General features: G+C 41.9%; 2 protein-coding genes across 7 annotated transcripts; one reads left to right on the top strand and one right to left on the bottom strand.

Moving 5' to 3' along the window:
* Positions 1–3,915: 3,915 nt before the first annotated feature.
* On the top strand, positions 3,916–24,551 carry wnt10b (wingless-type MMTV integration site family, member 10b). 6 transcript variants are annotated; one of them, XM_040153952.1, is made up of 7 exons: positions 3,916–4,137; positions 5,989–6,054; positions 7,186–7,273; positions 9,368–9,470; positions 21,996–22,258; positions 22,423–22,874; positions 23,008–24,551. In XM_040153952.1, the coding sequence occupies exons 4-7, from the start codon at positions 9,397–9,399 to the stop codon at positions 23,506–23,508; spliced, it is 1,290 nt and encodes a 429-aa protein (XP_040009886.1). In that variant the 5' UTR covers positions 3,916–4,137; positions 5,989–6,054; positions 7,186–7,273; positions 9,368–9,396; the 3' UTR covers positions 23,509–24,551. The 6 variants fall into 6 exon arrangements, with proteins under 6 accessions (XP_040009886.1, XP_040009883.1, XP_040009885.1 ...); XM_040153949.1 differs by having other exon boundaries at positions 7,186–7,269; XM_040153951.1 differs by having other exon boundaries at positions 7,186–7,243.
* On the bottom strand, positions 14,359–17,875 carry wnt1 (wingless-type MMTV integration site family, member 1). Its single transcript, XM_040153955.1, has 4 exons — positions 17,775–17,875; positions 15,436–15,689; positions 14,980–15,245; positions 14,359–14,850 (listed from the first exon to the last, which is right to left on the bottom strand). The coding sequence occupies exons 1-4, from the start codon at positions 17,873–17,875 to the stop codon at positions 14,359–14,361; spliced, it is 1,113 nt and encodes a 370-aa protein (XP_040009889.1).
* Positions 24,552–24,956: the final 405 nt, after the last annotated feature.

The raw sequence follows: 24,956 nt of genomic DNA on the forward strand, positions 1-24,956 counted from the left end.
ACAAGATTTGCACAAATTTCTGAACTCAAAGTTTCTACTGCACATAGCATACATAATTTCAACATTTAGGCTTAACAATAATAATGAATGGGTTTGCCATAGTAGGGGTTTGCCTCCCCTGGATTCATAATGTACGATTTAAAATCCTAATAATTCTATTTGAAATGACAAAAGCTGATTATAGAGTATTGGAGGATGAAATAATGTGTGCATACAGCATTGCATGTGAGGATCACGGCTTTAACGTGCGGGATATTTCCCCACAGGGGCAACGTGTCTCATAGCTGCGTAGCACACAGAACATACAGAGACTGTAACATAAAACATAATAAATACATAAAATAAAAATATGAAAAAAAATACTAAAATTGCCACTCAAACTACAAACCAGACAAACTGGAGACCAGAGCCATCCATTAATGACCCTCTCATTCAGCACCATGTTCACGTTTTAATTTAAGATTCATAAGATAAGATATGCTGATCAAATATTTGTCAGTGACACAAATGTCTGATAAAACACACTTACTACGATGCTTTCATTTTCACACCTTATTTTCCTTGTTTGAAACATTTTACATTTCTATAAAGAAAGTTGTTTTCATTTTAGTGTCACAGAAAAAAAAACTACATATAATATATATACAGAACATAAAGTATCACTGTAATAAATCTAAAATGGTATTTAAAATTTTTGCACTGTCCATAATGAATGTTAAGATCCAGAGATAAGCTGTGTGTTCCTTCTGAAAAGCACACTTGAAATGGTATGTATTAACACTGAATAGAGCCAATCTGAAAGTTACACTGTTTTATTTTTTTCAGACCTTTGGGTCTGTGTGAGAGACCTTTGTTTCATCTGTTTCAGGTTAGTTTTTGCCTTTTTTTCCTCTGTAGGAAAAAATCCATTTTGGTTACTCCTACATACAAATTCCAGGCGCAATTCAAAAAGTACAAAAATAAACCCAACTCCTACCGTGAATGACAATGGTTACTTATCTACAATGAATAGATCAGCAGCAAAAACACCTGTCTATATGAAAGCCAAATATGTCTAGATAACAGTATTCTTTCTTACTTGCACACGAAGCGAGCTGCAGACAAGTGTGAGCTTAAGTGCAACCATCACCAACCTGATGAAGGGAAGAGAGCCGAAAACATCTGGTGAATAAAGCTGAATGATGGGTTTTAATTTTGATAGACAGCGTATTCTGACAATTTTCTAACCCTTGACTACATCTGCAATTCAAAACCACATATTAGTTCAGCGTGTCACAGATGTCTTCTTTATTATTTTTTTTTCAAATTTGAAGCCTTGATGTCAACAGCTCCTGAAAATACCACATGACCGTCCACACCCAATGCTCTGCTTCTGTTTTGGTTTACCCTTTCTCAGGCTGGCTGTCAATGCCTTTTAAAAATAAATGATTTGATGAAAGCGGGCTGCTGTGAAACAATGTAATGCACACAAGACCATGATGGCTACTTTGAGGGCTTGGCACAACTTGAGAAACGTACGCGCTTGTGGTATGTGCAGCTTTTACACTTCTGAGGAAATAATCTGCTTGCAATCCCTGTGCGAATATGCTGAGTTGCAGATGTGAATTTACAGTTACAAAGAATTGCTTACCACCTGTCTTCAACAGGAAGCATGCTCCTCTGATTGATTCTCTGAGTTATTTTTTTACGTTTTTTACTCACTTTACAGTACATCGCTAATACATTATAGCTGACTGTTTTCCTAGTATAATGTTTTTTTTTAAATATTTAAATGCATTTTCTCCTATTTTCAATATAGCCACAGTTTTCCTTTTATTTCATCAAATTTGTCAAATCTGCTTTACTTTTGTTTGATACTGCAATTAAAAGTAAAAAAAAGATTACTTTGAAAAGCCTTCCACATGGTGCATTCAGGTACTAGTGGGAAGATCAGACATCCAAGAATTCAAGTTGTTGCAGCAATCTTACCCAGCAGGAAAACATGCAGTCACGAACATGATGAAACGGATAATCCAAAGATTGAAGTTTCTTGCATTAAAATTACATTCCCTAGTTTGGGATGACAAAACTTTTCATTCACATACACGAACACAGAGGCTCAACTACAGTACATTACTACACAATGTTAATAACTTTGGTTGAAGGACATTAATTAAACATCAAGCCAATGAAAGCTTAAACACATCAATTAATTACTAACTAAACTAATGAAATAACTTAATTAACTGATTATAAAACTAAAAATGATGCATAAACAATTCTCATAGTCAATTAGCCATTTATGTCAAACGTTCACAGTTTAATCTTGTCAAATGTGAAGACCTGCATCTTTTCTCTGTTTTGTAAATGGGATATTCGGGGGTTTTGGACAGCTGATCTGACAAATCAAGCATTCTCAACATGTCACCTTGGGCACCTCGACATTTTCATAGGCATTTTCCTTTATTTTCTGGAGATTTTCTAGACTAGTCAATCAATCAATTAATCAAAGAACTAATACACTGATGGAAATAATTGTTGGTTGTAGCACTAAAATGAAAGTCTCAGAAAAATGACTTTATGGCTTGCTGCCACCTGAAACAAGTGGCTGCTAAAGTGGAACATATTAAAAAAATCTAGAAACCTCCTTGAAAAAAGTTGGCACTAATGTAAAAACTGTATGTGCTTTGTAATTTAAAAAAAGCAGCTTATCTTCAAACTTAACTTCAGGCAGATAAGAAGTTTAGTTTATATCTCTATTTTTATATCTCTATTTCTCATCAATTAATTAAAACAGATTACAGATGAATGAAGGGAGCCAAATTTTTTCTACAGCATGTTTCTGTGTCATCCACTTTGATGTGATGTGACTTTGACTGACATCACCACCTTTCTAAAGTGATGTTCTACAACCAACACAGGACAAGGTGAATTTTATTTTACTCACTGGTGATCTGTCGTCTACAGTAATATCCAAAGGTTTGGGCAAATTACATATTTGCTGACTTTTTAAGTTAAAAGAAGTAAATACAGCCCCCTGCAGCAAACTGACATTATAATGAGCCTTTCTTCGAATGTTAATGCGCTCTCACTTCTTATTTCACTTACACAAACTTAAAAAATATAAACAAATTAAATTAATTGTGGCATTTGCAAATTTGGGCACCCTACTACATCAGTAGGTAATACCCACCGTTTGGCAGGCGTCACAGCTTGCAAACGTTTTTTGTAGCAGCTAAAAGAGTCTTTCTGTTGTTGGTTTAGGAATTTTCACCCACTCTTCTTGCAGATCACCTGCTGAGATATTTTTAGTTCCGTCTTGAACACACAGCATGTTTAAGATCTACCCACAGATTTTGCAATAATATTCAAGTCAGGGGACTGCTTCAGCTTGTGTTTCTTGAAGTAGTTCATGGTGGATTTTGAGGTCTGTTTTGGATCATTGTCCTGTTGTAGAAGCCAGCCTCTTTTGGGTTTCACTTTTTTGACCGACTACAGGACATTTGCATCCAGACTTTGCTGACATTTATTGGAATCCATTCTTTCCTCTGTCTGTGTAACGTTTCCTGTGTCACTGGGTGCCAAACAACCCCAAAGCTGAAAATTTCCACCCCCATGCTCAACAGTTGGCAAAGAGGGAGTCACTCAGTACTGACTTTGAAGGTTGCCCAAACCGTAGCACATGCCAGTTCGTTCAATTTGTTTGTTTTTTTTTTTTTTTTTTTTTTTAATTCCTGAGATTAAAAGTAACAGTGCAATAACATTTTGTAGAAAAAGGCTAATTTTAAGAAAGGCCAATGTCTGTTTGCTGCAGAAGTTGTAATTACTTATTTTCACTTAAAAAAAATCAACTAAATATATACTTTGCCCTAGGGGGGGGCAAACTTTTGCATACAGCTGTATCTTCCACTTAAATCTGCAATAGGCTGACGGGCAGCAACTCACCCGGACGAGGCCTCAGTGATGTCCCACACGTTGGCAGCGCCCACCATGTTCCTGACGATCATGACAGTAGTGCTTGGGCACTCTTGAAATCTCTTGGCCACAGGTGGTGCAGAGGAGAGCATGAACGCAAGGCCCACCGCCCGTTTTGACACGGCCGTTGGTTTCCATGGTCGCGCCCTCGGTTCCGGGTTTATTAGTTGAGATGGGATACAGGTACGTGAAGAGGTCACCCGGTATCTTGTCGCCAACGTTATGTCAGCAACCTTTGGTGAAGAATTTGTACACCAGTCACAGCTGCACACTGTCAACACAGTGTTTTTTATTTTTTCCGGGTACCGCGTTTTATTCTTCTGTTGTCTGGTGTTTGTTAAACAAAACATTGTGAATTACAGCCATTGACTGAAGTAGGGGACCACATCTGCTCCACTAGCTAGCTAACTTTGCATACGTGATTTCAATTAAAACATCTGGCCCTTGATAAGATTTCATTTGTCAATCTCATATACTCTCTGAGTGGCTGTAGTTCAAACTAACTAGTTAACAAACTCATAGATATTATAAAGTCAGTTACCACATAAAACCTGCATATGCGTGTATAGGTTAATGTTATTAGCTTAACTTACCTTAGCATACCCAGCTAGTATAAACTGTTGCAGTTAGCTAACTGCCAACAGACTGGAGTTGAGCCGAGGCTTGCGGTAACCGTTACCGTACCGTTAATAACTGTTCATTTAACATTAGTAAAGGTTAAAATGGTTATATTATTGCAAAACGAGTCTTTTCATTAGCGCAATTTTGTATTTTCCGGTAGACTAACCTTAGTGTTATGCTTGTACTGGTCATGGATATCAGGATTTTAGCTTTGGACACTTAGCTACCTGATGCTTACTTAAACCCCATTATTCTTGGGCAAAATGAAGCTTGTTTGGTGAAAGTTGGTTGCTATTGGATTGTACCCATGTTTAACCGGAATTTGGTTTTGTTTGAATGTCAATGTAAATTTAAACATTGTAATTTTAACATAACGCCACTAGATGGCAGCCTTTTACAATTTCTAAGTCAGCACTTCTGGATGATACTGTCATTATTAGTTAAAACGTGCTTTCGTGCCTGAAGTACTGTCTTAAGGCAGCACTAATCAACATCCGCGATGACCTATGACTACACAGTAGTAGTGATAACACACAATGACTACCACACAAGGCCAGAAAAGTAAAGCGAGGATGCATTCAAAAACAATGCCATGAGTAGTTTTTATTCATCAATTAACAAAGTACAGTAAACAGAAAAAAAACTAAATCAAATCAGTATTTGGTCTGACCACCCTTTGCTTTTTAAAAAAACACCAGTTCTCCTAGGTAAATTTGTGCACAGTTTTTTCACTTTGGACTTGGCAGGTCCGTTGTTCCTGTCTTTCATGTAATCACAGATTTACTCCATGATGCTGAGACCAGGGCTCTGTTGGGGCTGTACAATCCGCTGCATGACTTCTTTTTCTTCTTGTCACTGAAGATAGTTATTGGTGGCTTTAGCTTTGTGTTTTGGTATTTAAATGCTGCAGAATGAATTTGGGACTGATAAGACACCTCTCTGATGGTATTGCATGAAGGATAAGAAGCTAAACATCTACAGTGCCTAAACCTTTTGCACAGTACTTTATGTTTTTAGCTTAGTGCAGGCTCTTGCTGCATGTCTCCTCATACTCCATATGAAGGTTAATTTTGGAGACTTCTGTAATTTTGGGAACTGAAATTTTGGTTGATGTAGAATGTGTTCAGCAGTCACATTTGATATGTTTTCAAACCTGAAATTTATTCATGTTGAACTAGTTGACTACAAGTTCTAGGGGTTTGAGGAAAGGTTTACTGGCTCATTAGTTAGCATTATTGTCTCAAGAAGGTCAAGAAGGTTTTGCATCAAAATTCCGGCGAGGCTGACTGAGGTGTGTTTGTGTGGAGCACCGTTTCCTCAGGACTAACTCATAAACAGTTGGAATAGGTCAAAAGCAAAGGTTGAATTTCCCACAGGGATAAATAAATATTATCCTTATCATTTCTTTTCCAGGGTCTCAGAGGAGTATACCAGAAAAACCCCTGAAAAACTTTCCATGCCCCGGCCATGCAAACACAAGTGAGTACTTACACACATTTTATACTTGGACTAATATGTGGACAAAACAGCGTACAATTCACCTGACTTAACATCTGCCCCCCGCCCCACAGTTCTTCATAAGCCAACTCATTCATCTGTCTTCCAAAAAGCAAATCGAATTATAATGAAACAAACTTGTTTATAACCCAGATAATTTCTGATGGAAACTTTCTGGCTGCTAGACAAATTTTTAGCTGGTAGCCTATCAATATCAGAACAATTATTCTATAAAGCTAACACACCCATTTGTCTTTTAGATGATCCAGATGCCAGAAAACTTTATGACTAGCAGCCAAGCAAAACAAAGATGTGTCCCCACATGCTTGCTGTTCAAAGATACTGCTCACTGCAGCTGTTCCCTGAATGAGAATCAATATGCATGTGATATTAGTTAATACACTTACTGTGTCATTTCAGTTATACAAAGAATGCATTTATTTTTCGGCAGCTGAGAGCCAACTAAGGACACGTTCAGGTGCACTCAGGGTGCAATTAATCTTTCAATATTATCCTCTGCAAGACAGCATTGAGGGTCCAGTGCGCTTACAGCATTTTTTTGATTGTTGGAACATCCTAAATGATGACATTTACAGAGCAATTTTCATTATTTAACTTTGCACTTTGGATATTGCCCATGTCAACAGCATGCAGCATTTAATGTCACTAAATTAAACACATTTGTACATAAAATCACAGCACCTGCAACTTCTGCAACGTAACTTCATGTAGTCCGTGTATTACACTCACACAGTATTTATTTAAGGGTCAGAAGGAACTTTTTAGGCTGCAAAATGTATTGAAAGGCTTCTGGCACAGTTTGTAGGATAGCTCTTGCTCTGGAAGTGATTAGCCCTCAAAGCTTGAGTGAGTATATTGCAGAGAGACATGGGTGGGTGGGAGCAGTATCGCATGTGTGTGTTAGCATGAGTGGGACACAGAAATGAAATGTGTGTTTTGAGAGAGCGCGAGAGAGGAAGACTGGGGCGGTTCTGTTATGCAAGCAGTTCTCAGTATGCATGTAGATTGGAAGATGTGTGGCTCCTGTGGTTGGCTGTCCCCTGTGTCACTGCCTTTAAAAAACAGTTGCCAAGAGAAACGTCTTCTTTACAGGCTTTGGCTGCCAGATGCTGAGGATAATGGATAGAACTGCAGAGGGAAAGATGGAGAGGTGTGTGCAGCCAGCCACACAGACATGCAAGTTAGCACACACACACATGCACATTTGCACACTTTGTGGGCAGGGATCCCCAATAATTCTGAAGTAAAGTGTGAATAATTAATCTTCAAGTCACTGTACAAGAACAACACGTACACACCGTGACACACAGGAGGTATTAGGCCTAGTAAGTCGTCTCACATTAAGTCGCCATGGATGAGCAAACGGTTTGGGCATACTTACAGATTCCAGAGGTGTCACATTTTGTGGACATGTGCAGGACACAATAGAAGAGAATAGTTGTGAATGTCTGTGCAGTTTTGAACCAACACATGGGGCGCCAGTGTGTGCGAATAGTGTGTCTGTGAGCGGGACAGCCAGTGACACAGGAATGTGTCATAGCCACTCAGCTCCTAAACTGCAGCAAATAAACATTCCTCTACTGCTGTGTCAGTGCTGAGCATTCGCCCACTGTTGCTGTAAAACACAGCTTGTAATTAAAACCAAGAACTGAGCATTTCTCCTTTTGTTTCCAGCAGTATTAGTAGATTAGCGATAATGGCCCCCATGCCTTCAGAAATTTCTCAGTATTGTTTATTAACTGAAAGATGGCATGTTGTGGTCCAGATAATGTCAAGGTCAGAATCATCTTTATTGGTGACACACAATACAGATACAGTCATTTTGGCATGCTGCGGTTAGTCATATTTCACTGTGTAGCAAAAATGATCTCAGATCTAGGCGAATAAAACAATACACAGTTCTGCTCAAAAACATCATCGATTCAAATCAACTGTTAGACAGTTTCACAAAGATACATTTGAATGAAGAGAAGTGCTACAATTTAATATAGCCAGACACATATTGCTGCAATTAATCACTGAGTAGTCTGTCTGATTTGAATAAATGCAGGCTTCATTCCTGCTGACAGGTGAAATGATGCACAGGCTTATGTTGTGTCACATAGATTCCTCCAGTTTGGGCTCATATTTCATTCCGATCTCAGGGGTTGAAACGTTGCTGTGCTGTACCCATACATTGTCAGATGTCCGTAAACATATTCTACTGTTGGTTGCCCTTGCCCAAAGTCTTTCCCTGTCATTACAGCTCTGTTTACAGGACGACTTACAGTGTTTGCTAGCATAAGATCTCCCCTGGTATATACAGTGGTTTAAAGTCGCACTCTGACGCACAGTTTCCCAACTAAAATACTTGATTCCACTGGAACCAGTTTTGACATGTCACTTTATCTGTTTGTTGTCACTTGTCTGGTCTTGCCAGGTTAATCATTCACAGCTGTGTGGTTGGGGAGTTCCAACTTCTTGTTCTCACCAAGTTATTGCCTGTGCCTTCCAAATCTTTTGTCAAATCGTACTTAAAACTGACCATTCAATGTTTGTAATGAAGTGAAGGCCACTTTTATGACTTTGGTTAGAGGTGATGTTTCATGGTGATAAGGTGTTTATTTCAGCAGTCTTGAGGTTAAGAAAAGTATTCAATATCAACAAAAAAATGGGCCAACAGAGAAGAGGCCATCAAGCCAGGACAACCCAAGAGGTCATGCTGTGTATGTGCAGAGGCTGGCCGATGTTGATAACTCAAAACATACTATTACCAAATGCAGATTCACTGCATTTACATGCAGGAGGCTACAATTCAGAACATCTTTATACACGTGTTAAGTGTGTTGGCATATCGCAAACACGCACGAACACCGCAAAGTTATATCCCTCCCACCTTAACAGCAGGGCTTGCTCTCCATCTCGCTCTACAGGGGCACAGAGCCTGACCACAGACATCATACTGATTGCTCACCGTGGTCGAGTGGTCTGTCCACATTCCCACCCTGGTTCACTATGTGCAAAAAACCCAACAACGGAAAACAGTGGTTTGAGAGTGTCTGGAGGTTTGTGGACAGCAGTGAGTGTCCGCTCTGACTCCCCTAAATCTATCCTCCTCTCATCTCTTTGACTGCCCGAGGAGCATGGGAACAGTCGAGCGAAGACCCAAACTGTTGTGTGTGGACTGTTTTGGACTTGAAGCGAGAGGATAAAAAAAAGAGACGACACTTGAGTGCGTATACGCACGCATGCATTCGCTGGGATGATAAAAACTTCCCTCTCTCCTGTGTGACAGGTTGTGGCAGGCCGGTAGATGATGAAGTGATGGAGATGTTAGGAGGCCATGGCCATTGTGATGCTGGGTGGCTGTTACTCTGGAACTGCCATCTGCTGAAAAGGTCAGTTGCTAGGGGATGATTCTCCTGGACCGTGTCTGCCTCCCAGCTGCCATCCACACACCCACTCACACTGGCTTGAGTATGAGCAAAAACTCACACACATATGTGCACATAAGTGCACTCATGCTCTTTTCATTGTTTCCTAGAAATCTGAATTGAATTGGAGTAAATTTTACCCATTGGATTGACCGCTATTAATCCACTTGGGAGTTTTTTGTAACTTTAGGTGAGGTTTAGTTGAATATAATTCTTCATGCAATATGCGTGTGATGAGGCTGTGAATGCATATCATATTACATAATATCCCTGTGGTCACTTAATGGCACCAAAACAAATGCTTCTGATTATTACATGAGCAGTGTAATGGCGTTCCTGTCATGACAATGCCCTAATTAACTTGGCCCATAATCGAATGCTAGGAGCACAATGAAATGTTGGGGCAGCACAGAAATCAAATCAGTATTTTGTGCCAAATCCAAGCCATGCCACATTGTCCATCACAACCACTGTGAGCAGCCTATCATTCAGTGCGGTGATCCAAACCCAATTCTAAATTCTTTATCATATGCCCTTCAAATTAAAGCCAACTCCACCCAACAGGCAAACATTTTTCCACAATTTAACAGGAATTTTAATATGAAGCTGCTGTGCCTTCATTATGCCGTATCATCTTCTGTGCATGTTCTCTGGTGATTGACCAGATTGTTGTATCATTGTAAGAACAATTTGGACTGGTTAAAACTCTTTCCTTGCTCAAGCTTAAGTCATGAACGCCCTTGCAAAATTGTTCTCTTAACTTTGGCCCTTTCCTCCTGTTATGTTGCTCTTGAACTTAGGGGTCCTATAAAGACCAGATAATCGTTCAGCGAAGCTGTTTTGCTAATAAAATGGAAAATAGAAATGTTTTTGACGTGTCAGCTTAGAAAAAAACAAAGTAAATATTGCTGCAGAAATGTTGTCCTAACAATGTGATACAGTACTCATTCTTATCACGAGTAAGCTGCAACTGGATGTAATTGTGTTATTATCTTGAAATATTGGCAATACAGTACCTGGCAGGATCCAAACCAAAAATGGGACTCAACTGTACAATTTTTTACCATCTCTATATATATATATATAAATATATATTATTTTTTTTTTATCCTCCCTGTCACACTTTCCTGCTTGCTTTCCTTTTTTCCCTCCTCACAGCCTCACCTCCAGCCTGCGCTTCTCCACTGGCCTTCCATAGACAGTGACTTTTGTGTAGTGGAGCTGATGTTTTTGTTTGTGCCCCTCTTACCATGGCTGCCTGCTCACCGCCTGGCAGCCCCGTGTGTCAAAGGTGGCTGCAGCAGAACAGACTGTGGGAACAGCCGGTTAGCCTCCCCTGGTCCCCTGCTCCCCAACCAGAGGGGCAGCCATCAATCCAGCACTCCCCCTGCCCCTGCTCACACACTGAAGCACAAACACACAAATGCCCAACCAAACACACACTCACACAAAAAGCCTACAACGCTCACACCGTCCTCCAATAATCCTCGGAAGCAATTTCATCTCGACTCGGGTGGCGGCCCATTGTCGCCAGCCCCTTCAATCTTTCCTTATTAACTCTCGCTTTGTCCCGCATCCGAGCTTCTGGACTCATCTCTCCTACATTCCTATCAGTGCTGCTCCCAGCACTCCCAGGCAACCTCCTTTCGCTAATCCCACTGCCTCCCCCACCAGCCGCCCCACCCCAAGGAACTCTTACTGCTTTTTTTTTTTCCAACCTGCCGATCACCTACTTACAGAGTAAGGTAGGGGCATTAACTCCATGGGTTTTCTGAAGGCAGAGTGTGAAGGCGGGGTGGGTGAAGGAGGAGGCGGCCACAAAGTGACTCCAGCCCAGACAATTAGAACAATGAGCTGGGCCTGTAGGGGGCTAACTCGCTGCGTCACGCCTGGACGGTGGGGTATTTTGTCAGTTTAATGAATTGTCCGTCAGCCCAGGGCCACATCGCAGGCTGCGCAGGGAGAGGCCAGCAGGGACCCAGACACTAAGTCGGTATTTATTACACTGCCTTTGTCACTAATTGAGCTAATTATCACTGACTCCTCAGCACTCCCACAGGCAGCACCCCCTCCACTTACTCACTCTACCAACTCTCCCACCTCACTCTCACGCCTGGGATTTGAACCCTGCCTTCCCTCTCCTCTTTTAAATTGTCTGCCACTTTATCTTTCTTCTGTTTCTTTCTGTGTATCCATGATTGCCCATCATTTCTCTTTCAAGCCGAGTTGTGGTTTGCTTTCACTTTCCGTGCTACTGTTTTTTCTCTCTTTGTCACATTATAATGTAAGCTATATAATGTTTCAGAGTGTGTTCATCCATGTTCTCCCATGATAAGAGACAGAATATTAGTTCAGCTGAGGTCATATGTATTATTCTATTATCAATATACATTTTCCAGCTCTCATCTTTCTATTTTCGTAGGCATAGCGACCTCATCAGGCCCCCTAATTTGCAGTATTTTGGTTCAGTTTGCTCTAATTTGTGAATCCCCCTAAGTCTAGAGAATTAAACTAATTTTTTTTGAGATGCTGACCAATCTCTGGTCAATTTATTACTTAACCTCTTGCTCTAATTTTATGCCACAGGCAAAGAAGCCCCTTGTCATCCTGCACATTCACCCTTAAATATCAACACTTGAATTCAGAATATTTATCATCCTTGTACTTGGTCCTACTATACGTCACCCTGTCTGCCCTTACAGCTACATCATTGTTGCTCTGTTATTGGGACCTTTGGATTTTTGGGTGTGTGTTGGTGGCCTTACTGTGACTACACTGTGTTCTGTCTCGATGACCCTGGCTGCTGCTGTTCTGTGGTGGTCTGAAGAGAGAGTGCAAAGCTTTCCAAACTCCTGTGGTTAGTTAGGTTGCCAGGCGCTGGGGGGAGACTCTTAGGTTTTCGTTATTTTTTTGTATTATTTCTTTTTTCTTTCCGACATGAAACAAATGAAGCAAAACATTAAATGCAGTAAAATCCTGTATAAAATAAGGTATGTGCCTGGATAAGCCGGGGCCGTCTCTGTGGTTGGGAGCACAGATGCAGGGATGTTTTGTGAGCTGGGGAAAGAGGCTGCTTTGGTGGTGGTAATAGGATTAAGCAAAGGACACCCAGGGACAGGCTTATATGTTCACTTGGTTGGTTGTCAAAACTATCTCAAACACAGAAACTACAACAGGCATAATAGCATCTTGTGACACATTCAGGAGGGCAACTTAATTGAAAATATAGACTTTATTGTTCTATCATACAATACAAAACCAACTGGAACCTAAATCTTTTGATTAAAATCTAAAAATGTCCTCTCTTACATCTCTCTATAACAGTATAAAAAAAATCCCCAGAAATAAATATTTTGTATTTACAGTAATTAAAAAAAAAAAAGGTAAATATTCAGTGCATTACCAAACACAAGTGTTTTTTACAGGAAACAAGCAAAGAAGTGATAATGTTCTGTTTCTAGTAAGAGTCAGTTTTGTGTCTGCTACATTACACCAAATAGAAAAAGGCATAAGATCAAAACATCTCCTGACTTGACACTAATGATACCATATTTCCCAAGCCACTTACATGTGCATAAATCATTCAGCAAGCTTACAAGAGACATTTTTATAAATATATTCATATATTTTAATATTTACAGTATTTTGGTTCTCTTAGCTGATATACAGTATGATTTCTTCTGCAGAGGCTTCTTAAAAATAAAATATCTGAGACTTAGCTGCTTTTTACAACCCAGCCTGACGTAATACACCATTTGCCCACATTGAATCTGGACCACTTAATGCTACACTCTTTTTTTTTTTTTTTTTTTTTTTTTAATTCAGTGTACATCTGAGAATGGCAATAGTTTTCATTTTGAGGAAATGGTGAGATTCTGCAGGTCACATTTCATTTATTTATTTTTTTTAAATATTGACCCCTCTGATTTGCCAAAGTACATCTAGTCATGCCATGATATTCAGTGTATTGATAATACATTCAAATTGTTTTGCCTCAGTAAGATTTGTTCAGTCAGTTTCTATTTTCCTTGGTGAGCACTGGTCCCAGTCATGTAACATCAGGACCATGGTGTGGTAAGTCAGAGTGGCATATCAGGGTTGAGGTGTATTCAACTCCAGAGAAATCTAAATAAAAACAGCAAATGTGGTGAGGAAATTATAAGTGGTTGGGCTTCATCCGGGGCCTAAGTACATAAGTTGAGCATAGACAGCCCGTCCCTGGAGATAAACTTCACACAGTTTCAAGTGAAAGAAGCCAAATTTCAGCAAAAGAAAACAAAACAGAGATTTTTTTAAAAATAACTTCCCTCTTGTTAGAGGTCTTCACCAGTTTATGAGAGAACATGTTTGTGGCTCTCTGGCCACAGAAACATCTGTGAAACATTGTGTCCAGTTTCTACGCTCAGTGGGAGAGAAGAAGTTTCTAGTAGTACCTGGTTACAGCAACCAATTCTCCACATCATTTTGTCCCCTTACTTCAATTTCTATGTATCCACAGTGTAAACACTTGAGGGGTGTGGATGATTTCCATTATAAATGGATGGTTGTAGTGTTTAAATACCCTCTTAATACTGTTAAGCATCAAAGGCAAGGAGCAAGCACATGTACTCCCTCGATGACCTGGTCATATGTTTGTGCTTTTCTCCATCTCCCACTCTTAAAACCACTAATTGAATTTCTATGCTTGTGTTCCCTGTATCAGTTTACCCGCCTTGAAGCTTTTCTAGCTTCTGCCTAATATCTCTAACCACCTGCCTGCTAATCGCTTTCTCAGCCAACTACCTGTTTTGCTAAGAAGTTCTTCTTTGCCTTTCATATATGCCTAAATATTCACTTGGCTCTCCACCTGTGATCATAGACACTGGTGAAACGTTCGTGTACTGGTGCAGTTCAAGCAGCTGACATGGCAGCACCAGTGGAAGGTGCAGTGGCAACGTTCGGTCACACTCTCGGTCCGGGTCTTAAACCCACGTCCACAGCATAGCAGCTCACATCCATCTAGGCCTGGAGAAGAGCTGTTGCATGTTCTCCCAGAAGTTCCCAAAGTGCCAGTTTTGCCATTGTAGGAGCAGAAGTTTGGTGATTTCTCAAAATAGACCAGGTCCATGGCAGAGGGGGGTTTGTGAGCTGGGTTTTCAGGTTCCAGATGGCGGGGGTCAGCTCGATGAGAGGCACGGTTGCTTCCCTTGTTGGCATAAACAACTCTTGATGCTCCATCAAACCGATCCTTAAGGAAGTCTCCCACTGTGCGGAAGCTGGGCAGGCGCATCCAACAGGTACGTACAGTGCAGGAGCCTGACATGCCATGGCACTTACACTCCTGACGCATCTCTGAAGACACAGTCTGCATAGAGGAAGACCAAAGGTTACTGATGAAATCTTACACAAAGAAGAAATCAAAAATACATTTGTCGCCTTTAGGAATTCTGACAAAAACAGACAATTATGGTAGGTGTGAGTATCAAATCCTAACCATTCTGCCGGCTTCGTTATTGTGTAGGTTGGTGAGGTAGCGCAGATCTCTGCCCCTCTCGCTGGAGTCCACAAACTCCTGGCTGAACATCCGGCCAAAGTCCACATTGTCACTGCAGCCCCCCCAGTGCCAGTCTGGCCCTCCAGGACCTCGGCGGCGGTAATCGCATGTGCAAGACTCAATTGCCCCTTCTGAGCATGAGCGAGCCACAGCATGGGTCACCCCTGCACTGGTAATGGCAAATACAAATGCTGTCTCTCGGCAACCTGAAGAAACAACATCAGAACTCCCCATCAGTACATTATCCAGTATTTTGGACTTGGATTTGCCAATTTTTTTGCCAAGAATTGGAAAACATTTAGAGACAAAGCCATTTAAATGTGTACAAGAGATTCCATTACATCCTGCCCAAAGTTGTCCAAATATTGCCTGGTGAGGAAGACAAGAGAGGCTCACCACGGTTGACAATTTTGCCAAAAATTGCTGGGCTGTGGGTGGTCGGGCAGTTCCAGCGGCGGTTGCGGAACTGCCACTTGCACTCCTTTATGGCAGTGTGCAGCCCAGCGGCGATGGCGTGCAAGATGCCAGGATTCTGCCGAATCAGCCGACGCTGGCGACGACTCAGTAGAGCCAGGCTTGGGTCCAGGACCAACTGCACATTCTTGGAATTGGTGAGGAGGTTGGATGAGGAGGCCACATTGACAATACCCCTGGCACAACAGGAGGACAAGGGAAATCAGTGAAGGAGCTGGCAGTTAATGCATGTAGGTCTTTCTGTGGCCCTCTAAACTTTCAAACTGATGCGTCTTGGCATCTCATGAGTGTGTGCCTTTTTAAAATTACCATTTTCATTATGTACTACAATAACAAACAGCGATGCATGCTGTTTTAAGAGCACGAGGAGACAGGAAGTCTCTGAGTGAAAATGCAGGTTTCTGGCTTGGCAAATAACTGTAAACTGTAGTTAGTATTTTCATCTCTGGGTAAATTAAAAATCATTTGGCCACGATATAGCTAGAGTTACCTGTCAATTTAACTATCAGAATATTTAATTAATAAAATATTCAGCAGCAGTGATGCACTCATAAGGATAAAGACAATATCACACAATGAGATGCAATAGCTGAGTGGACTAGCACACTCCTTCCCAGGTTCACATCTGTATTATCTTATTAAACATCACTTCTCCTTTTTTTCTTTTCATTTTCTACCGTTCTCTGTCTGTGTGATAAACCAAAAGCTGGAGAAGTGAGCTACACTCATCTAGACATTAGAGTGGCCTTGTGGTTAGAGATACTACCATGAATCTCACCTACAAGTTTGTCCACTCTGTCAGAAAGTCACTAGAACAGTGGGCCTTTATACGAAAGCACCGAATGCTGTAAATACAAAATGCTCTGCCAAAAAATTAAAAAAACTCATATCCCGGCTATACTTGACGCCATAAAATACTGATAACCATACTGGTTAATTCTATTAATAACTAAATTTATGTTGTCCCTCCGCCACATGATATCAGAAAATATTTTTTTATTAGTGTTTGTAAGCTGTTCATGTTTGTGTCTAAAATGGCACCTGTGCCCCTTCAGTTTTATACAAATTTTGGATCCCTGAACAGGGTTTAACTGCGGTCTTCTTCGTGATCAGGTTTCAGAACATTTCTGGTGTTTTAGTACACTGGCTGTATAATTTTCCACTTTATCTGCTGACAATTTCTGAGAGATTTCTGTGTCAACATTTTTTCATACATGTGTAGTGTAATGACTGCGTCTCCTGTTAAGCATTATCCGTTAAAGCGGGCGAATCTTGGCCTGTTCGAGGGCTGACCCAGACGGTTGTGTGGTGAGTCCTTGGAACATTAATAATAATCTCGTCTTTTGGATGTTTTCTTCAGCCCAGAACTCCGCGGTGTCTTTTTCTTTCTAGTTGTCTTCTTGGATTTCAGCTGACATTTTAAATATTTGAAAGCGCACTGACGCTGTGCGCAAACACTGTCCATCTGACAACACCGCAAATACGACAAGAACTTTCGTGAAATCATTACCTCAACAAACCCAACCCACAGTTTATAGGTTTTTAAACAAGCAAGACAATAATCCCACTGACGCAAAACTATGCAGATCCAATTTTAGATTTGTTTTTCTGTGACAAAATATTTTGCAATTGGCTGTTTTTAGTTTCAGGTCGCTGTATAGACGGGTAAAAAAAATGTACAGTATTAGATGAACACGACCATTGGATTCCTTTCAGCTATGAAATAAATCCATATTCATCCCACACTGGACTAAAAAATGTTGTCTCGTGTTCAAACCACACCGTCCAAATGACAGGGAAGCAGAAAGAGAGGGAGTAAATTAAATCTACCGCAAATAAAAGGCAAAACTGTAATTATTACAAATGTAATTCGTTTATTGTAAAATAGACTGCTGTAGCTAATTTCACGGAAAGGACAATAAATTTAAAAAAAAAAAAAAAAAAAAAAGGTAAATAGTTTATAGCTGAGCCCATGTGGAGTCCAGGAAACGACAGCTAGAATCCCACAAGCCTTAATATCATGTGGTTGCTCTTTTTTTTTTTTTTTTTTTCAAAGGCTGAACAGAAGTTTTGAACGGTGCCAAAACTAACACATTATTTCGGAATGCAGAATGTGGTGGCCCAGTAAAACACTGCTCATACGGCAGCGGAGGGTCCTCGCCGCTCGAAACAGCAGTTTCCAATCAATCGCAGGATGCCGATAACTGGGCGAGTGCATCATCATCATCATCATCATCAGACAGTAGGGCTGGTGAACTCACCACCACCGGCCGCTGTTGTTGACGGCCCCTGTGCCCGAGAGCGAGGACACCAGCAGGATGCAAGCGGCTTTCACCCCTAACAGCAGCGCCAGACTCCTCATCGTGTCGCCTGGTCACATGTCAGGAGGAGAAAGTCACATTTCGACTTTTTTTTGTTTGTGTTTTGTTCTGTCCAAGCAAAGTCGTAGTCTAGTTCTAAATATTTTCGACAGTTATTCATCTGCGGCGACACTCTAACACAAATACGCCAGTTTTATAATAAATAAATAAAAAATAACCTTAAAATAAACAGTCAGCCTAAAACAAGAATATAATACAGTCTTGACAGTACCTGTTCTTTAACCGCATCGCGGTGGCTCACTGAATATTTTTGATAATTTTATCTTCGGCGAATTATCTTAGGTTGAATTATGATTAAAAAAAAAAAAAAAAAGACCACGCTTGCAAGGTGGATATACTCACCACGCCACAGTCCAGTGAGAGGGCTTGAAAGGTGAGAAAAGCAGGCAGCCCTAATTGACTTAAATGGATCTTGAGTGGAGACAGGTTGCTAAATGATGTGAAGTGTCCAGGCAGGATGCGACTGCTGCTGCAGTCCTCTTCACTCTGTCTCTCTCAGTGATGCTCTGCACGGCGCATTGAACGCGTGGGACAGTCCCGAAGACTTGATCCCCTCGGTGACTGATAGGCAACACATTCTTCTCTTATTGAGCGCTACGAGGGGAATAAAAAAGGGATTTGCTGCTCTCATCTCCCTCTGTTTTTTTCGGAGCCTTTTCAATAGGATTGGAGGGAGGGATAGTTAATGCTCTTCATAGGGCGCACAATGAATAAGGAAACACAACTGGGCAGAAAAGAGAAAGGAAGAGGAAAAAAAAAATAGGGCAAACCACAGTGTTGCGCATATTACTTGTGGAATCTCACGGTCATTACAGAATCGATTCCCTGTAAATGGGGGCAGCTGAGAGTATTTTCCCACTGGCCGTGCGCTTGCCTCCACATCCAGCCTTGCGGAAAGCAGAAGTGCCCGTGGAGCAGTGGTGTCTTGGTGCAGATGCTGTGGGTGCGCCCGGTTTGGTGCTCCGCCGCTGCTCCAAGCTGGTGTCACGGTGCAGTACAGTTACAGCGGAATATGAGCCATCTAAAACTGCCCTTTTTACCCGGTGGTTGGATTAGCCTACTCCCTAACCGCATCTCCTCCTCCTTTCTGCAAACGCGCTCTCAAAATGTGCAGTGACTGAAGACATTTCTGTACATTTCCTTTCCTTTTTACACCAATCCCTTTACAAGTATACACTTACTTTACACTATTATATCAGTGTGATTCATTTGTTAAAACGTGCCCTCTATGAGAGTCTCTCAATATATTTAGATACTAATCTAGACGAAGCGCAATAAACAAAACTATTATCGCCGGTCCTTATACCCCCAGACGCACGCGCACACGCACGACAAACGCTGAATGCAGAAAGAAGCAAGAATAAGCTCTTGGTTGTCCTATAACTCACACTGCCTGCTGGGCTACTTAAATATTTTTTCGAACGCGGGGGAGATTAAATACGGTCTTCAATCAGAAGTTTGCTGTATGATGAACCAGGAAAAGAGGGGGACGAGTAAGAATAAAAACCATTCCAAACATCTGGCCTGCAGACCTCCCTCGACGCACATGTAGCCCAGTGTAATCACAGCTTGAGCCACTTTGCGGCATCTCCATCTAACCCCAGACTGGGAGCATGCTTGAATGTCCCCAAGCTTCTCCATATTGGTTCTTGGGTGAATATTTCATTATGTGACATTTATCTGCTAATTTGCATGTTCCACATTAGTCACTGCAGCGGTTGTAGGTTGAATAATCTATCTCCCTTCCTCTCCATCCCTCTCTCTCTCTCTCTCTCTGTCTCTCTGTCTCTCTCTTTCCCTCAGATGACAGTAAAAGGAAGTGGGCTTTTGTAAAAAGGCTTTAATGACAGCCATCCTACGTTTATACTCCAGCGTTATATGAAGGTGCTCCAACGGGTTTCCTGGAGCAGTCATGCGACACCGAGCAGATTAGAGCTTCAATCCGGATAAAGGGGGCCTTTTATATACAAATCAACTTCAAATCACTTTTTAAGCCACTTAGATATACACGCCAAGCCAGAATGCTAATGCACTTTTCATTGCTGCAGCTTAGGGAATGGAAGGAGATTAGATGAATTGGTGTCACTATGCGAACCGTGTTTGAGGGGGGGTTTTAACTTAATTTTATGAAAGTGGCCCAGATGCACCTCGGTTCCAGCAGCAGTGTCTGTTATCGTTTGAGATCCGGTCGATGAAACATTTTTAATACTTGGGATAATTAGCAGTCTCACTAGCGGTGTGATTATAGCCCTTGATTCAGTAGCGGCGTTTGTTGCGCTTAATATTTCAAGAACCGAGATCAATATGTGGGCTGATTCGATGCGGAGCTGCCACATTACCCTCACCAAATCCGCACAGAAGGCCTGGGTATCTGTTTCCCATAGGCCTACCCATTACTGAGCATGAAAAACCGATTTGAATATATAATTGAGATACTAGTCTTCAAAATGCTTAAAATTTTTTTAAAGTCATTTAGGCCCAGCTTCCTCTAACGCATCGCATTACCTATTTTAATGAACTGTCAATTGCAGATAGATTTTTGGGGGAGCATGCGATATCATAATGTGACAAATAATCTTTCCAAAAAAAAAAAAGCGGTCACTCCCCTGATTTATCCATATCATTTTATACCCTGAAATAAAGACTTTGGAGTGACAAAGTAAAGTTGTTTCAAACACAACAATGAAGAACAGCCGCTCTGGTGGAGGTGGGAGGAAGGGGGACCACATGACTAAAAACAGTATTGTTGGAGGGTCTGTTAGCGGAGCCGCCTGCCTGCTGCTGCCTCCCTGTCGTACAGTGGGACCAGCAGCTCTACCCTCCCCCCATCCATCATTTAACTCACCCCTTTATGAACAAAATCTTCTTTGACTTTGCATATATTTAATTTTACCAAGCGTTTCTTTATTAGCCTCCAAAAATGGATGTATATGCCACATATTCTACTGATAATCGGGAATAAAGACATCCACATTTCTGTATCGTATTAAATGTCTTTTATAGTATTCAGTATTTTAGATGACCTACAGATTTTCAGACCCTTGTGTGCACGGCTTGGAAATGGGTGTCCATGCGTAAAGGTTTGGGGATGTCATTTTACGCTTGGGCGAATGATCACATTCTCAAATGATAAAACGATCAACTGGTGATCTGACTTTCATATTGGCCAATATTTTGCAAACAGTCGCCTGTAGAGGCATCTCCTCCCCTCCCCTCTTTCTCTCCCCCCTCCCGTTTACTCTCGCCCCAGAGCTCCTCTGTTCTTCGTCTTCACTCTTCGGTCGTTTGGCGGTGCATCGATAATACTCCACTCTTCTTCCTTTTCACATTCTTATTCAATCCAGGATTTTATTACCAGTGTTTTAATGTCACGTCGCGAAAAACGCTTAACAAAATGGAGCTATCAAACAAACTCCGTTGGGACCAATTCCTGATTTTGGCAGCAGCACTTCTGTCACCTGCATTAACGTAAGTGCACTTGAGAGCGCCAGGAGAGTTGAGGGTACATGTGGGTTCTGGCCACACGGATATCGGCAAGAGTTAGGGGAGTTATTGTAAGGCTGGATTTAAACGAATATTTAACATATTCAGTCAAAGAGTTAAACATCTACCCCTGATTTCACAGACTTACTGTAATACTGAAACATTGGAATCAGTGTTTACTAATTTAGTAACCTCTGACAAGTCTGAATACAGAATTCAGTGTAATTCACTTTTGTTATTTCTCCTTGGGATGTATTTGGCAGTTTGCTTTCTGCTTTTGGGACTGCTCAGCTGGGCGATCTGTTTAGAATTATATTTTTTCCTGTTTTAGGCAACATCAGTAGAAACACTAGTAAATACTTGTGCAATTGATTAACACATTTTATTGCTAAGTGTATCCAGCAAATCCCTTGGAGATGAGATACAGTTTGTGACATATCCTTCTTAAATCTTTTCTGGTCTGGTATGTTTCTTCTTTTCTTAACTTTGCAAAACACCTCCCCACTGCCACACACTGCTGTGGATTTGACTAATGAACTGACCAGCTCTGATGACACCCCCCCCCCCCAATTCTCCCTCTTTCTCTGTCTCTCTCTCTCTCTCTTTCTCTCTCTGCAGGGTGCTGTGTAATGACATCCTCAGCCTGAAGGTGGCAGGAGATCCAGTGCTAACCCCTAACTCGGTGTGCCTGAGGCTGGCAGGCCTCAGTAAGCGTCAGATGCGGATGTGTGTCCGGAGCCCCGATGTGACAGCCTCCGCACTACAAGGAATCCAGGTGGCCATCCACGAATGCCAGCACCAGTTCCGGGACCAGCGCTGGAACTGCTCCTCACTGGAGGGCCTTGGGAAGCTGCCCCATCACAACACCATCCTCAACAGGGGTGAGAGTCTGAGGCAAGCTAATGATGGTCAAAATGTAACCTGGGATTTATGGGGAAAGGGTGTAGGTATAGGAGTAGAGATTGGTCAGCACACAGACTCAGGACATTTTTAGAGTTTCACTGTTTATCATTTTCAACTCTTTGGGTATATCTCCTGCTCCCAGGTTACCGTGAGAGTGCCTTTTCCCTTGCCTTATTGGCAGCAGGTGTGGCTCACTCTGTGGCCTCGGCCTGCAGCATGGGCAAGCTGCGGGGGTGTGGCTGTGAGGCCAAGCGTCGCCAGGACGATGACAAGATCAGGCTGAAACTCACACAACTGCAGCTGCAGACCCTGCAGAAAGGTGGGGTAGGCATCAGCATGACACGGTCATTACCCTTGGAGTTAAATGGTCGCCATGGTGACCTGCCCGCTAACCTGCGCTCCACCCACCCCTCTGACCTGCTCAAGCCTTTGCCAGATGAGTTGAGCTCCATGCAGGAGACCTGGGAGTGGGGGGGCTGCAGTCATGACGTCCGTTTTGGGGAACGTTTCTCCAGGGACTGGCTCGACTCCCGTGGGTCTCCAAGAGATATCCACGCTCGCATGAGGATACATAACAACCGGGTGGGACGACAGGTGAATAATGTGCTTATCTGTTGTGTTATAAGGGTTCCTCAGAGAGCAGTCTAGCTATTCGCTGGTATATGTCATCATAAGGGTCATCACTGCATTACTTTTCTGCTTACGTCATTTACCTTTCTCTACACAGACAGTAACTGACAACATGAAGAGGAAGTGCAAATGTCATGGGACATCAGGGAGCTGTCAGTTTAAGACCTGCTGGCATGTGTCTCCAGAGTTCCGGCTTGTGGGTTCTCTACTCAAGGAAAAGTTCCTATCAGCCATTTTTGTGAACTCCCAGAACAAGAACAATGGCGTTTTCAACCCTCGAACAGGAAACAGTGCCAGCGGGAGCACAGGGGGACTCAACGGAGGTCGGCGTCGCAGTATGTCAAGAGAGCTGGTGTACTTTGAAAAGTCCCCCGATTTCTGTGAGCGTGATTCCTCTGTAGACTCTCTAGGTACACAAGGACGCATCTGCAACAAAACCAGCTACAGCACAGACAGCTGCAACTCGTTGTGTTGCGGCCGTGGACACAACATCCTGAAACAGACACGCAGCGAGCGCTGCAATTGCCAATTTCACTGGTGTTGCTACGTGCTGTGCGAGGAGTGTCGTCTCACAGAGTGGGTCAATGTGTGCAAGTAGATTCCAGTTCTCCCAGTCCCAGTTGCCTTTACCCATCTAGGACTCAAGATGGCGAGCCTGTCCCTTCGCCCACTTCTTTTGTTCGAGCATTTGTTTTGCTCTTTGTGTAACTCTTCCAGAGAACCCCCCCCCCATACACACACACACACACACACACACACACCTTTCTTATTTTTGGTCCATCATCTGGGATCCATTTTCTCTTTGTAGCCACTGTTATTCTCAAAATGCCAAGTCAGAGATTGAAGAGGTGACTCATGTCATTTGTCTTGTCATAGTCTCTTTATACTCTGCCCTCTCAGCCGTGAAAACAGTCTATACCCTATCTTTTCTATCCAACAAAAAAAAGATGCGCAACTACAAAAAAGCATTTCTATTTTAGTGTCTACATGCTGACTCATCTCGTTGTACAGTAGCTGTGTACTTTTAATGTGTACATGTATATTTGTAAATGTATTATTATTAATATTTTTATTTTGTGTTGGCGCCTGTCCTTTTGGTTCTACTTAATGACAAACTGATGCTGGCCGAGTGGCTTAGGAGGGTGAACCAGTGCTGTTAGACCACAAAGTCTCATTGCAGTTTATCTTACAAGTTACTGTATTTGGGACCTGTGACTCAGACAGAGCAATGATACTTATTTGGGAGTCAGTCTCAAAATCTTTCTAGACAAGGGTTTTACGAATAGAAGAAGACAAGATAGAGGAGTGTTTTTGGTGGTGTTTGAAGGGCCAGTACATTTGAAAGAAAGCTTTCTCACAAAAGCAACATGACTTTTATAAGTTTATCAAAGCTTGTATACTTGTAAAACTCTATATGGGAATGTTGATACAACATCAGTTTTAGAAACAGATTCAGTCCTTCTATCCCTTACTCTGAATAACTCATTTAAATTTATTTATACCATTGTAACAATAATAATTACTTCATGAGAGTGGTCACTAGTGGTCTTGTTTTATGTCAACATTGTGACAGAAATATACTTACTCTTGGTATAACTTCGATGTGATGTATGTCAATTTCCTATGAAATCATGACTGAGATCTTGTTATTCTGTGCTTGCTTTATTCTGTTTCATCAGTCTGACCACTCCTTAGATTCTTCCCACATGTCGTACATGTCAAAGTGAGAGATGGACCTGCTTTAGTCTCGAAACGATGCTGAACGGCGTGTGTATGTTTGAGTGTGTGTGTCTGTTGCTGTGTAAATGGGGGTAAGCTCTACGCACTACAGATTTGGGAGGTGAGAGCCTTTTTTATGGCCACTTCATGCTGAGAGGAGGGCTTTTTATGGCCGCAGGATATTGTTTCCTTAAAGTATGACTTTTATTACTGGAGAGGAGCATCAAGAGAGCAGGGAGTGGGGGTGATTATACCAGTCTTTGCTGTGTGAGCATCTTAGGGGATCATCTGTCCAGAGTTCATAGCCAAGGAAGGGACTCGCTGAAC

Source organism: Xiphias gladius, chromosome 18 (genome assembly GCF_016859285.1).
Source record: "Xiphias gladius isolate SHS-SW01 ecotype Sanya breed wild chromosome 18, ASM1685928v1, whole genome shotgun sequence".
Lineage (NCBI taxonomy): Eukaryota > Metazoa > Chordata > Actinopteri > Istiophoriformes > Xiphiidae > Xiphias > Xiphias gladius.

Coding starts and splice junctions, on each gene's coding strand:
- wnt10b (XM_040153949.1), top strand. CDS start 7,200: ATGCTGAGGATAATGGATAGAACTGCAGAGGGAAAGATGGAGAGGTGT. Junction 22,259..22,422: donor CAACACCATCCTCAACAGGG/GTGAGAGTCTGA, acceptor TCCTGCTCCCAG/GTTACCGTGAGAGTGCCTTT. Junction 22,875..23,007: donor ACAACCGGGTGGGACGACAG/GTGAATAATGTG, acceptor TTCTCTACACAG/ACAGTAACTGACAACATGAA.
- wnt1 (XM_040153955.1), bottom strand. CDS start 17,875: ATGAGGAGTCTGGCGCTGCTGTTAGGGGTGAAAGCCGCTTGCATCCTG. Junction 15,690..17,774: donor AACAACAGCGGCCGGTGGTG/GTGAGTTCACCA, acceptor CTGTTGTGCCAG/GGGTATTGTCAATGTGGCCT. Junction 14,851..14,979: donor ATAACGAAGCCGGCAGAATG/GTTAGGATTTGA, acceptor TCCTCTATGCAG/ACTGTGTCTTCAGAGATGCG.